At 55.4% G+C, this 15,041-nt stretch overlaps 1 protein-coding gene across 1 annotated transcript in view; it reads right to left on the bottom strand.

The window, feature by feature from the left end:
* RPRD2 (regulation of nuclear pre-mRNA domain containing 2) overlaps positions 1 to 12,804 on the bottom strand; it is a 105,739-nt gene extending 92,935 nt beyond the window's left edge. The window contains exon 1 of the mRNA XM_073567222.1: positions 12,385 to 12,804. Within this exon, the coding sequence (XP_073423323.1) occupies positions 12,385 to 12,571 (187 nt within the window). The 5' untranslated portion in view covers positions 12,572 to 12,804. The remainder of the gene's footprint in view (positions 1 to 12,384) is intronic.
* Between the last annotated feature and the right edge of the window lie 2,237 nt (positions 12,805 to 15,041).

Raw genomic sequence — 15,041 nt, 5'->3', positions numbered from 1 at the left:
AATATTTTAATGAATTTGGGGTATTTTTGGGGTGCTGATTCTGAATATGTCATCAGTTTTGCCAGATTGGCTCAAGTTTTTGAGATTTTTGGTATCTTATTTATAGCACTTGTTGGTAAATGCGACGCATCATCTCATTAATTTCTTTGGATTAGTACTTGAACTGAGCAGTTCTCAATATAGTTTTGTGTTAATTAGTGTTCTAAAAGTTTGTTCATAGCTTGATTTTTGCACTAACTTTATGTTGTTGTCTGTTTTCCAGTGAAAAGCATGAACTCATCATGAAGAAGTTGTCTTAACGATCCAGACTCATTCTGTTACATTTGTGGTGAATATACACTGCCAAAACATAGAAGAAACATAACACACTTCGTAAAAAAAGTGTATTTTGCCTATTTTGGGGTTATGCTTGGGGACCAAGACAAGTTTTGGGCACCACACATAGTGTGCAAAGCATGTATCGAATTATTACGAAAATGGAGCAAAGGACAAAGAAAAAGCTTCAAATTTGGTGTTCCAATGGTGTGGAGAGAGCCAAAAAATCATCATGATGACTGTTATTTCTGTGCAGTGCAAGTGCAAGGATTCAATAAGCATAAGAAACGAAAATGGGAGTAACATGGAATCTGCAAGAAGGCCTGTCCCTCATTGTGAAGATGTGCCTGTACCTGTGTTTACCATAAATAACAGTCATCATGATGATTTTTTGGCTCTCTCCACACCATTGGAACACCAAATTTGAAGCTTTTTCTTTGTCCTTTGCTCCATTTTCGTAATAATTCGATACATGCTTTGCACACTATGTGTGGTGCCCAAAACTTGTCTTGGTCCCCAAGCATAACCCCAAAATAGGCAAAATACACTTTTTTTACGAAGTCTGTTATGTTTCTTCTATGTTTTGGCAGTGTGTATTCACCACAAATGTAACAGAATGAGTCTGGATCGTTAAGACAACTTCTTCTTGATGAGTTCATGCTTTTCACTGGAAAACAGACAACAACATAAAGTTAGTGCAAAAATCAAGCTATGAACAAACTTTTAGAACACTAATTAACACAAAACTATATTGAGAACTGCTCAGTTCAAGTACTAATCCAAAGAAATTAATGAGATGATGCGTCGCATTTACCAACAAGTGCTATAAATAAGATACCAAAAATCTCAAAAACTTGAGCCAATCTGGCAAAACTGATGACATATTCAGAATCAGCACCCCAAAAATACCCTAAATTCGATGAAATATCTTTGGCACCAAAAATGCTGTTGACCAGTGTAATTAATAAGCTATACTACTGGCGTATTTTACAATGAGTTTTTATCTCTTATGCTGTAAATAAAGCTGCATTGTTTTTGATACTTTTTTTTTTGGCTTTGACAAAACATTGACATACTTAGGGGCAGACTACAAGCATTTTTTGGGTCTTTCGACCAAGGTATCAGGGTGATCTCTTCGGAAACACACTAAAAACACAGGTGCGTTATTTACCCATGGAATTTCCACACCTAATGCAAGTCTATGGAGAAAACACAGAAAACAGCGTACCCGCAAATGAAATGGACATGCTGTGGGTTTGAAAAATGACAAGTGAGTTTACACAGTGTTCAAAAGCACAGTGGGCATGAGATTTCTATGAATCCTATCCACTTTGATGGAAGTGCAAGACAGTTTTTGACAGTGCCAAAAACACGCAGCTTCAAAAAAAGCACCAAAAGCTCATGGTGGGAACGTAGCCTTAAAGGGGTTGTCCGGGCTTTTCACATAATCTCCGTACATATCTGGGCTGCAGAATTATGACAATAAGTAATTTACTTTCTGTCACTAGTTTGCACGGTTTTCTAGACATTCTGAACAGAACGTCGAAGGGGGGGGGGGGGGTTTATGGCACTGAAATGAGAACTAGTAGTAACTTCCTACTCTACTCCAAACATGCCCTCTATAGCAACAACCCGACCCTACATAGCTACAGGCCCTCCCCGTCCACATGAAGAAGCCCTCATCACACAGTAACAAATCCTCCCCCTCTAGCAGCCTCACTGCAGAGAGCTGCTCCTCCCCCAGACACATGCTGAACAGTGTTCTATGGAAAGTGAAACTAGTGAGGAGGGAAAATCGTCCTGTATTCAGGGACAGGCTGCTCCCATCATTATTTGTGTCATTAGAGACACAGTGCTCACACATACACGGCACCAAATCTGCTGCTGTGTGAAGACATCAGTGACACAGAGCTGTCTCATTCACACAGCAGAGGCTTTGTCACACAACAGATTACAATCAGTGACTGCCATCCCCTGTGCAGATTAGAAGCTGCAGACCCCCCATCACTGGCCATCACACAGTCTGTTCTCACTGCTACCAGCAGCCTGGGACAGTGAGGGAAGGAATTACTGATAATGAGTTATGTATTGTAATCATGGAGCGGCCCAGAATACAGGACGATTTTCCCTCCTCACTAGTTTCACTTTCCATAGGTCACTGTTCAGCATGTCTGGGGGAGAAGCAGCTGCTCTCTGCAGTGAGGCTGCTAGAGGGGGAGGATTTGTTACTGTGTGATGAGGGTTTCTTCATGTGGACGGGGAGAGCCTATAGCTATGGAGGTTGGGGTTGTTGCTATAGAGCAGGGGTCCCCAACCGCCGGTCTGCGGCCCAGCACCGGGCCGCTGCAGTGCCCTTGCCGGTCCGCGGACACAAGGGGAGCCAGGGGCGGTGCAGCATCTGATTCTCCTAGCCGCGGTCAGTTGCGTAGCGTGGGGGGGGCGGTCCGCTCCAGGCGGCAGCAATTCCTAGATTGCCCTCATGTGTAGCGGCGGCCAGGGAGTGATCCAAGCAGCTCCGCTGCCTGCAAGAGGGAATAGCAGGAGCGGAGCTGCAAGGACCCGTCCAGCTTCCTGCCCGCCGCCCGCGCTTCCTGTCTCTGACTGACAGAGAGGAGCGCGCCGCTGAATGACGTCATTATTCAGTGGCCGCTGCTGTGTCAGAGCAAGGAAGCGTGGGCAATGCTGCGGACAGGTGAGAGGAGAGAGGTGGTGTCTGTGTGTGTATATATAATGTGTGTGTGTGTGTATGTGTGTGTGTTTGTCTGTGTAGGTTAGCCTGGCCCTGGAGGAGATGGTGACATGAGGAGAAGACCGTGATGGAGAGAAGGCCATGATGCCTGGGGTGATGGGAGAAGGCCATGATGCCTGGGGTGATGGGAGAAGGCCATGATGCCTGGGGTGATGGGAGAAGGCCATGATGCCTGGGGTGATGGGAGAAGGCCATGATGCCTGGGGTGATGGGAGAAGGCCATGATGCCTGGGGTGATGGGAGAAGGCCATGATGCCTGGGGTGATGGGAGAAGGCCATGATGCCTGGGGTGATGGGAGAAGGCCATGATGCCTGGGGTGATGGGAGAAGGCCATGATGCCTGGGGTGATGGGAGAAGGCCATGATGCCTGGGGTGATGGGAGAAGGCCATGATGCCTGGGGTGATGGGAGAAGGCCATGATGCCTGGGGTGATGGGAGAAGGCCATGATGCCTGGGGTGATGGGAGAAGGCCATGATGCCTGGGGTGATGGGAGAAGGCCATGATGCCTGGGGTGATGGGAGAAGGCCATGATGCCTGGGGTGATGGGAGAAGGCCATGATGCCTGGGGTGATGGGAGAAGGCCATGATGCCTGGGGTGATGGGAGAAGGCCATGATGCCTGGGGTGATGGGAGAAGGCCATGATGCCTGGGGTGATGGGAGAAGGCCATGATGCCTGGGGTGATGGGAGAAGGCCATGATGCCGGGGGTGATGGGAGAAGGCCATGAGGGGGTGATGGGAGAAGGCCATGAGGGGGTGATGGGAGAAGGCCATGAGGGGGTGATGGGAGAAGGCCATGAGGGGGGGTGATGGAGAGAAGGCATTGATAGGATCATGGGAGTGATGGGGAGAAGGCAATGATGGGAGTGATGGAGAGACGGCAGTGATGGGGTGAGGGAGAAGGCAATGATGGGGAGAAGGGAGTGATGGGGTGAAGCCAATGATTTGGTGATGGAGCAGGCAAGGATGGGGGTGATGGGGAGAAGGCAGTGATGGGAGTGATGGGGTGACGGAGCAGGCAATGATGTGTGCTCTTCGGATGCTTCCGGATTATCAACGACCAAAGGGGCAGCAAATTTTTCGACCGCCCCGGGCGCCACAAACAGTTGCTACGCCACTGGCCGCGGTCCCTGTCGGCGGCTTCATCCAGCGCTGTGCGGTCACATGCTACTGCTCATTTAAGGTCATGAATATTGACGCCACTCATCTCCCATAGGCGTGGCGTCCATATTCATGGACCTTAATGAGCGGTAGCACGTGACCGCTCCGCTCAGGAAGAAGCTGAAGCGCTGCGAAATGCAGGGACGTGCAGCGACGGGAAGGAAGTTCAGCGACAGCGACGTGAGGGGCAAGTATGATGGGGGAGCCGAGCGGAGCCATATATACACGGGATGGAGAGTGGGAGCGGAGCCATAAATACACGGGATGGAGAGTGGGAGCGGAGCCATAAATACACGGGATGGAGAGTGGGAGCGGAGCCATAAATACACGGGATGGAGAGTGGGAGCGGAGCCATAAATACACGGGATGGAGAGTGGGAGCGGAGCCATAAATACACGGGATGGAGAGTGGGAGCGGAGCCATAAATACACGGGATGGAGAGTGGGAGCGGAGCCATAAATACCCGGGATGGAGAGTGGGAGCGGAGCCATAAATACACGGGATGGAGAGTGGGAGCGGAGCCATAAATACACGGGATGGAGAGTGGGAGCGGAGCCATAAATACACGGGATGGAGAGTGGGAGCGGAGCCATAAATACACGGGATGGAGAGTGGGAGCGGAGCCATAAATACACGGGATGGAGAGTGGGAGCGGAGCCATAAATACACGGGATGGAGAGTGGGAACGGAGCCATAAATACAAGGGAGGGAGAGTGGGAGCGGAGTCATAAATAAGGGAGGGAGAGTGGGAGTGGAGCCATAAATAAGGGAGGGAGAGTGGGAGCGGAGCCATAAATACATGGGATGGAGAGTGGGAGCGGAGCCATAAATACATGGGATGGAGAGTGGGAGCCATATATACAGGATGGGAGCATGTGAGCAGAGCCATGTATACAAGGATGGGACAGGGGAGCCATGCATACAACAGGGGGAGCCACACAAAGCTGGAGAGGACGGGGGGAAACACACATACATTTTCTGATTAGAAAATAATCAGCATGTACAGTACTCCAGTACAATTTTTTCTAAGTGCTCAATGCTCCATTTCCTTGTAGGTTCCAATCATCATTAGCAGTGACGGTCATCAGTAGAAGTAGCCCAGTACTCCCACTGAAACAGAGACACAAGCCAGGTGCTCCCACTCATTCAAAACCTATGGTGAGTTGAGTCACATTATAAATGTTATAATTAAATGATAAGTATGCACTGCTAAACTACAGCTGCGTCCATAGCCCCGACCCCTTATGACCAAAGCCACGCCCCTGCCACACCTCCATCCCCGCCCTGCCGAGCCATGGAAGAATGGTCTTGCTTGAAACCAGTCCCTGGTGCAAAAAAGGTTGGGGACCACTGCTATAGAGGGCATGTTTGGAGTAGAGTAGGAGGTTACGACTAGTTCTCATTTCAATGCCATAACACACCCCTCTTGGACGTTCTGTTCAGAATATCTAGAAAACTGTGCAAACTAGTGACAGAAAGTAAATTACTTACTGTCATAATTCTGCAGCTCAGATATGTACTGAGATTATGTGAAAAGCCCGGACAAGCCCTTTAATGTATCCTTTTTGTTTTATACTGTTGGATCCTAGGAACTGGTTAAAAATCAGCCAGCCAATCATTTCAATACATATTAAGTTGCATGCAGGATACACTTTCACAAAAGGTTTCCATGATGCAGAAAAAAAAAAAAATCTTAAACCTTCTAGAGTCAAAATCATAAATACAAACTGATCTCAGGGAATCTTTGGATCCTACGAAGACTAACTGCTCTAGGTACTGGCAGAAGATATGCCCAAAGAAGGGAGCAGGAGTGCTCTCGAAGACAGACCCCAACTTTATATAACACTTCAGGTGAGAATTACCGTACTTCCTCTCCGTCCCGGCGATTGGACCCAGACATCTGTGCTACAATTCCAACATCTCCAGTCATATCTCTCAGCTCTACTGGATCAGACGCTGACTAAGGGTACCGTTACACTTAGCGATGCACCAGCGATCCCAACAATGATATGGATCGCTGGTGCATCGCTAAGTGGTCGCTAGTGAGCTGCCACACAGGCAGATCTCACCAGCGACATCACAGCGGTCGGCGGTCGCTACTTACCTGTCAGACGCGGCGATCCTGGAGTCCTCCCGCCCGCGTCCACGCCTCGCTCTTCGGCGCCACAGGAAGCACAGCAGGAAGTGGCCGACGAGGAATGGTCCAGGACGTTCTCGCGCGACTAACGATGAGCAGCGGGGGAGCCGGTCGGAGGCAAGTATCACATGCAGCGATATCGCTAGCAATATCGCTGCAACATCACAAAATCGGTGACTTTACAGCGATATTGCTAGCGATATTGCAGTGTGTAAGGGTACCGTTACAGGTGGCCCAACAGATCATTCCTGATCTCTGGAGTAAAGAATCTGCAAACATCCAGGCACGAATGTGGAAATTTCAGCATGGTATACACTAGTGCAGGGTTCCCCATCTCCAGTCCTCAAGGCCCACCAACAGATCATGTTTTCAGGATTTCCTTAGAATTGCTCAGGTGATATTGCCTGTGCAATACAAAGGAAATCCTGAAAACATGATCTGTTGGCGGGTCTTGAGGACTGGAGTTGGGGAACCCTGCAATAGTATATTGGTAATGCTGGATAGACCATAAAACTATAGAAGTTAGAAATCCATAACAGACAACCGTGGTCAGCAAACAAAAGTACAAATATTTAACACTCCTCGCAGAAGGAAAAATAAAACAAGCAAAACAAATGGGCCAAACTTTTGTAGCAGGAAATGAGCAGAAAGTCTCTAAAATCCAGCTTAAAAACCAGGGAGTTTCTCCTCCAAAATCAAGTATTCAGAGGAAAACAACAACAAAAGGTAACTACTCTCCCCTTCCTACCCCCATTGCAGAGCTCCAGGCCATCCCCTAATCTGGGCAGTACGCTCACACTGCAGCCACATGCCTTACTATTGCATACATTATGGGTCTGCGACAAATTGTGGTGATACCACCAGTAAAAACAAAATATTACAAAAAAAAACAGTATATTGACAAAAAAGGGATGTACATGTCTAAATTCAGATGGACTTAGATATACGTATGATACGCTTATGTCAGAAAACACATGTGAACCTCGGGGTGTCTCAAGAACAGATCAGGCTGAGCAAATGAACTAACTATTGCAAACACAGCTCTGCTCACAGTTGGCTACCAAACACCTCACCTCTTGGCCATCACCAACAAAAAATCCCCAGAAAACTGAAGCTCACACACTGTCTGTACAAAACTCTTCCAGTCAATCACTGGGTAAATAAACGTAACCATTGCATTCACTGATTGGCTGCAGAGGTCACCTGTCTATAAATAATCACAACAGAAAGTACATCATCATACATCCTGTTGCCATTACAAGACTAGGTAACCTCGGCAGATAATCATTGGTTGCAGTGGTTAACGCCACAGTCACTGATCAGATGCAGCATGCCAGATATGGAGGCAAAACTAGCAAGTCACGTGGAAAGTCGGCTCAAACCCTATAATGGCATACAAGAGTCGGAGAAGACCACCACCACCCCCCCCAGCATTTTGCAAAAGCAGCCCGGACCTGGGAGTCATGCTGGAGCTTGATGGCTTTGCATGACTCCTTTCCGTGTACTATTTTCAAGTTTTTTGAAAATAGTTTTCCTGATATTTTCCCGCATTCAGCTCTCATTTACTGCTGCCCTCAAGCCCTGCAGGACTGTGGAAAGAGATCTAAGCCAAAGAAGACCACAAAGATCCACAGCAGCATATCCCTGCTCCCTGCTAACCATTACACTGAAGGTGAAGGGTTATCCACATGTCAAAAATAGCCAACCATGAAACAATGCAAAAGGAGAAAATTACTGCACCAACTGGCCTCAAACCACCTTAGATGCTGTTAGCAACGACAGCATGTGACGGATATACACTGCCCAGGATAGGAGTTTTCCTCCATCCGCCCAACAATGCCCATAGGCTCAGATACGGCTCAATCAGACATCTGTGCACATCGGTCGGAGGATGGACGAACAGGCCACAGGTCTTTCGATCAGAGCATGTCTCTATGAGGCTCCAATCAGGAGAGTCATGGCTGGTCACTTACTACAGGCATAGTGTACCACAGCATGTAATGATATTAGGGGTAAACCGTGTTGGGACTTGTAGTCCATCACTTTTCTAGAAGTTCATGCCGAGTGCTATTGTACTATGAGAACCCGACGACCTGGTACAGTGAGACTTGTAGTCCTGCACTTTCCATATAAAAGTGAGGTGCGGGATACACTGGGACTTGCAATCCCATACCTTCCATTGCACAGGTCAGCGTGGAACGAACTTGGGGCCCGCGCTCTACAGTACAGTGTGGGGTGGCTGCGCTCTCCGGGGCAGTGAGGCACTTGGGGGGGGGGGGGGGGGGGGGGGAACTGCGCTCTCCGGGGCAATGCGGCACTTTAGGGGGGGGTCTGCGTTCTCCAGGGCAGTGTTGCACCTGGGGGGGGGGCTGCGCTCTCTGGGGCAGTGTGGCACTGGGTGGGGGGATGCTGCGGCGCTCCCCTGGGCATTGTGGCACAGGGGGAGGGCTGCACTCTCCAGGGGGTGCTGCGCTCTGGGGCAGTGTGGCACTGGGGCGTGGGATACTGCGATCTCCGGGCAGTGTGGCACGGGGGGGAGTTGCTGCGCTCTCCGGAGCAGTGTGGCATGGGGGGGGGGTTGCCGCGCTCTCCGGGGCAGTATGGCACTGGGGGGGGGGGGGGGGGGTGCCGCGCTCTCCGGGGCAGTATGGCACTGGGGGGGGGGGGGGGGGAGGGGTGTGCTCTCCGGGGCAGTGTGGCACTGGGGGGGTGCTGCGCTCTCCGGGGCAGTGTGGCACTGGGGGGCGATGCTGTGCTCTCCAGGGCAGTGTGGCACTGGGAGGGGTGCTGCACTCTCCGGGGCAGTGTGGCACTGGGGGGGGGGGTGCTGCGCTCTCCGGGGCGGTGTGGCACGATGGGTGCTGCGCCCTCCGGGGCAGTGTGGCACGGGAGGGGGGAGGGGTGCTGCGTTCTCCGGGGCAGTGTGGCACTGGGGGGGGGGGGCTGCGCTCTCCGGGGCAGTGTGGCATGTGGCACGGGGGGGGGGGGTGCTGCGTTCTCCGGGGCAGTGTGGCACTGGGGGGGCTGCGCTCTCCGGGGCAGTGTGGCACTGGGGGGGGGGGGGTGTGCTTCCCGGGGCAGTGTGGCACTGGGGGGGGGGGGGTGCTGCGCTCTCCGGGGCAGGGTGGCACTGGGGGGGTGGGGGTGCTGCGCCCTCCGGGGCAGGGTGGCACTGGGGGGGGGGGGGGGTGATGTGCTCTCTGGGGCAGTATGGCACTGGGGGGGGGGGGTGCTGCACTCTCCAGGGCAGCATGGCACTGGGGGGTGCACTCTCTCCGGGGCAGAGTGGCACTTGGGGGGGGGGAGGGGGGGGGTGATGTGCTCCCCGGGGCAGTGTGGCTCTCTGGGGGGGATGGGGGGTGCTGCGCTCTCTGGGGCAGTGTGGCACTGGGGGGGGGTGCTGCGCTCTCTGGGGAAGTGTGGCACTGGGGGGGGGGGGTGCTGCGCTCTCTGGGGCAGTGTGGCACTGGGGGGGGTGATGTGCTTCCCGGGGCAGTGTGGCTCTGGGGGGGGGTGCTGCGCTCTCCGGAGCAGTGTGGCACTGAGGGGGGGGGGTGCTGCGCTCTCTGGGGCAGTGTGTGTGTGTGTGTGGGGGGGGGTGATGTGCTTCCCGGGGCAGTGTGGCTCTGGGGGGGGGGGGGGGGGGGTGATGTGCTTCCCGGGGCAGTGTGGCTCTGGGGGGGTGGGTGCTGCCCTCTCCGGGGCAGTGTGGCACTGAGGGGGGTGCTGCGCTCTCCAGGGCAGTGTGGCACTGGGGGGGGGGGGTTGGTGTTGTGCTCTCTGGGGCAGTGTGGCACGGGGGGGGGTGATGTGCTCCCCGGGGCAGTGTGGCTCTGGGGGGGGGGGGGGGGGTTCTTCGTGCTGCGCTCTCCGGGGCAGTGTGGCACTGGGGGGGGGGGGGGTTCTGCGCTCTCTGGGGCAGTGTGGCACGGGGGGGGGGGTGATGTGCTCTCCGGGGCAGTGTGGCACTGGGGGGGGGGGGCACTCTCTCCGGGGCAGTGTGGCACTGGGGGGGGGGGCACTCTCTCCGGGGCAGTGTGGCACTGGGGGGGGGGGGCACTCTCTCCGGGGCAGTGTGGCACTGGGGGGGGGGGGCACTCTCTCCGGGGCAGTGTGGCACTGGGGGGGGGGGCACTCTCTCCGGGGCAGTGTGGCACTGGGGGGGGGGGCACTCTCTCCGGGGCAGTGTGGCACTGGGGGGGGGGGGCACTCTCTCCGGGGCAGTGTGGCACTGGGGGGGGGGGGCACTCTCTCCGGGGCAGTGTGGCACTGGGGGGGGGGCACTCTCTCCGGGGCAGTGTGGCACTGGGGGGGCTGGGGGGGGGGCACTCTCTCCGGGGCAGTGTGGCACTGGGGGGGGGGTGCACTCTCTCCGGGGCAGTGTGGCACTGGGGGGGGGTGCTGCACTCTCCGGGGCAGTGTGGCACTGGAGGGGGGGTGCGATCTTCAGGGCAGTGTGGCACTGGAGGGGGGTGCTGCACTCTCCGGGGCAGTGTGGCACTGGGGGGGGGGGTGCGCTCTCCGGCGGAGCAGTGTGGCACTGGGGGGGGGGGGGGTTCTGCGCTCTCTGGGGCAGTGTGGCACGGGGGGGGGGGGGTGATGTGCTCTCCGGGGCAGTGTGGCACTGGGGGGGGTGATGTGCTCTCCGGGGCAGTGTGGCACTGGGGGGGGGGGCACTCTCTCCGGGGCAGTGTGGCACTGGGGGGGGGGGCACTCTCTCCGGGGCAGTGTGGCACTGGGGGGGGGGGCACTCTCTCCGGGGCAGTGTGGCACTGGGGGGGGGGGCACTCTCTCCGGGGCAGTGTGGCACTGGGGGGGGGGGCACTCTCTCCGGGGCAGTGTGGCACTGGGGGGGGGGGCACTCTCTCCGGGGCAGTGTGGCACTGGGGGGGGGGGCACTCTCTCCGGGGCAGTGTGGCACTGGGGGGGGGGGGGCACTCTCTCCGGGGCAGTGTGGCACTGGGGGGGGGGGGGCACTCTCTCCGGGGCAGTGTGGCACTGGGGGGGGGGGCACTCTCTCCGGGGCAGTGTGGCACTGGGGGGGGGGGCACTCTCTCCGGGGCAGTGTGGCACTGGGGGGGGGGGCACTCTCTCCGGGGCAGTGTGGCACTGGGGGGGGGGGGCACTCTCTCCGGGGCAGTGTGGCACTGGGGGGGGGGGCACTCTCTCCGGGGCAGTGTGGCACTGGGGGGGGGGGGCACTCTCTCCGGGGCAGTGTGGCACTGGGGGGGGGGGCACTCTCTCCGGGGCAGTGTGGCACTGGGGGGGGGGGCACTCTCTCCGGGGCAGTGTGGCACTGGGGGGGGGGGCACTCTCTCCGGGGCAGTGTGGCACTGGGGGGGGGGGGGCACTCTCTCCGGGGCAGTGTGGCACTGGGGGGGGGGGGCACTCTCTCCGGGGCAGTGTGGCACTGGGGGGGGGGGCACTCTCTCCGGGGCAGTGTGGCACTGGGGGGGGGGGCACTCTCTCCGGGGCAGTGTGGCACTGGGGGGGGGGGCACTCTCTCCGGGGCAGTGTGGCACTGGGGGGGGGGCACTCTCTCCGGGGCAGTGTGGCACTGGGGGGGGGGCACTCTCTCCGGGGCAGTGTGGCACTGGGGGGGCTGGGGGGGGGGCACTCTCTCCGGGGCAGTGTGGCACTGGGGGGGGGGTGCACTCTCTCCGGGGCAGTGTGGCACTGGGGGGGGGTGCTGCACTCTCCGGGGCAGTGTGGCACTGGAGGGGGGGTGCGATCTTCAGGGCAGTGTGGCACTGGAGGGGGGTGCTGCACTCTCCGGGGCAGTGAGGCACTGGGGGGGGGGGGGGGGGGTGCGCTCTCCGGCGGAGCAGTGTGGCACTGGGGGGGGGGTGCTGCACTCTCCGGGGCAGTGTGGCACTGGGGGGGGGGGGGTGCGATCTTCGGGGCAGTGTGGCACTGGAGGGGGGGTGCTGCACTCTCCGGGGCAGTGTGGCTCTGGGGGGGTGGGTGCTGCGCTCTCCGGGACAGTGTGGTACCTGTAGTCCCCCGCAGGCCCATACTCACATCTGCGGAACCACTTCAGCCAGTAGTGCACGATGGTGGCGTGCTGCCGCTTGTTCTCGATGCACCAGGAGGACAGGCTCTGGATGGACTCCATGGTGTTGGTGACTCCCTGCATCTTCCTGTCCAGAGCGGCCTCCAGGGCCCCGGCAGAGGCCCTACTGCTCCCGCCGCCTCCGCCGGCCGCCATGATTCCCCCACAACGCTCTGCGGCTGCTGAGGAGAGGACAGGGGGTGTGTGATACTACAGGCCGTCCGCCATGAGGGAACACAGAAACCGGGGAAACAACCACCACGGCAAGGTGATATGACAGCGAGAAGCGGAGGCCGCACGGCGGAACACGACAACGAGTCTGCGTCACCGGAGAGCGGACACCACGCGGGAGCGCGCACCAGGGGCCGCGCTAAATAATAACCGAGGAGCAGGCGGGGACGCGCGGCGGAGGGACACGCCCCCCAACCTCAGCGCGCCACCCCGAGAGGAGGAGGCGGGAAAGTCTGAGCTGTGCGTGCAGACAGCTGTATACTGAGCGAGAGAAAGGGGTAGACAGCTATGTACTGAGGGGGAGAAAGGGGAAGACAGCTGTATACTGAGGGGGAGAAAGGGGTAGACAGCTGTATACTGAGGGGGAGAAAGGGGTAGACAGCTGTATACTGAGGGGGAGAAAGGGGTAGACAGCTGTATACTGAGGGGGAGAAAGGGGTAGACAGCTGTATACTGAGGGGGAGAAAGGGGTAGACAGCTGTATACTGAGGGGGAGAAAGGGGAAGACAGCTGTATACTGAGGGGGAGAAAGGGGTAGACAGCTGTATACTGAGGGGGAGAAAGGGGTAGACAGCTGTATACTGAGGGGGAGAAAGGGGTAGACAGCTGTATACTGAGGGGGAGAAAGGGGTAGACAGCTGTATACTGAGGGGGAGAAAGGGGAAGACAGCTGTATACTGAGGGGGAGAAAGGGGTAGACAGCTATGTACTGAGGGGGAGAAAGGGGAAGACAGCTGTATACTGAGGGGGAGAAAGGGGTAGACAGCTGTATACTGAGGGGGAGAAAGGGGTAGACAGCTGTATACTGAGGGGGAGAAAGGGGTAGACAGCTGTATACTGAGGGGGAGAAAGGGGTAGACAGCTGTATACTGAGGGGGAGAAAGGGGTAGACAGCTGTATACTGAGGGGGAGAAAGGGGTAGACAGCTGTATACTGAGGGGGAGAAAGGGGAAGACAGCTGTATACTGAGGGGGAGAAAGGGGTAGACAGCTGTATACTGAGGAGGAGAAAGGGGTAGACAGCTGTATACTGAGGGGGAGAAAGGGGAAGACAGCTGTATACTGAGCGGGAGAAAGGGGAAGACAGCTGTATACTGAGGGGGAGAAAGGGGAAGACAGCTGTATACTGAGGGGGAGAAAGGGGTAGACAGCTGTATACTGAGGGGGAGAAAGGGGTAGACAGCTGTATACTGAGGGGGAGAAAGGGGTAGACAGCTGTATACTGAGGGGGAGAAAGGGGTAGACAGCTGTATACTGAGGGGGAGAAAGGGGAAGACAGCTGTATACTGAGGGGGAGAAAGGGGTAGACAGCTGTATACTGAGGGGGAGAAAGGGGTAGACAGCTGTATACTGAGGGGGAGAAAGGGGTAGACAGCTGTATACTGAGGGGGAGAAAGGGGAAGACAGCTGTATACTGAGGGGGAGAAAGGGGAAGACAGCTGTATACTGAGGGGGAGAAAGGGGAAGACAGCTGTATACTGAGGGGGAGAAAGGGGTAGACAGCTGTATACTGAGGGGGAGAAAGGGGTAGACAGCTGTATACTGAGGGGGAGAAAGGGGTAGACAGCTGTATACTGAGGGGGAGAAAGGGGTAGACAGCTGTATACTGAGGGGGAGAAAGGGGTAGACAGCTGTATACTGAGGGGGAGAAAGGGGAAGACAGCTGTATACTGAGGGGGAGAAAGGGGTAGACAGCTGTATACTGAGGGGGAGAAAGGGGTAGACAGCTGTGTACTGAGGGAGGAGGTTTTCAACTATATATTGGAGGAGATATACAGTTCTATATTGGAGGGAGTAGAGGGTATACAGCTTTATATTCAAGGAGGGGTGATACAGCTCTATATTGGATTGAGGATATGCAGCTCTATACTGAAGGGGTATACAGGTTTATACTGGAGGGAGGTATACAGCTCCATACTGCAACGGGGGAAGAAGGGGTATACAGCGCTATAGTGGAAAGGGGAAGGACAGGGATTATACAGCTGTATACTGAGGGGGATATACAGCTTTATAATGAGAAAAGGGGGTGTGCATATATACAGTATATATGTATCCAGAGCGGGTGCACACAGCAATATTGAAGGAAATAAGTATTTGATCCCTTGCTGATTTTGTAAGTTTGCCCACTGAGAAAGACATGAACAGTCTATATTTTTAAGGGTAGGTTAATTTTAACATTCAGAGATAGAATATCAAAAATAAAATCCAGAAAATCACATTGTATAAATTCTATAAATTTATTTGCATTTTGCAGTGATAATTATCTAATCCCCTACCAACCATTAAAGGGGTCTGTCACCCCATTTTTGCCCTATAAGCTGCGGTCACCACCATCAGGGGCTTATCTTCAGCATTCTGTAATGCTGTAGATAAGCCCCCTATGTAACCTGAAAGAT

Source organism: Dendrobates tinctorius, unplaced genomic scaffold (assembly GCF_039654945.1).
Source record: "Dendrobates tinctorius isolate UK_male_01 unplaced genomic scaffold, ASM3965494v1 ptg000019l, whole genome shotgun sequence".
Classification (NCBI taxonomy): Eukaryota; Metazoa; Chordata; class Amphibia; order Anura; family Dendrobatidae; genus Dendrobates; species Dendrobates tinctorius.
Note: the sequence above shows the minus strand (reverse complement) of the source record. Positions and strands in the feature narration are given on the sequence as shown.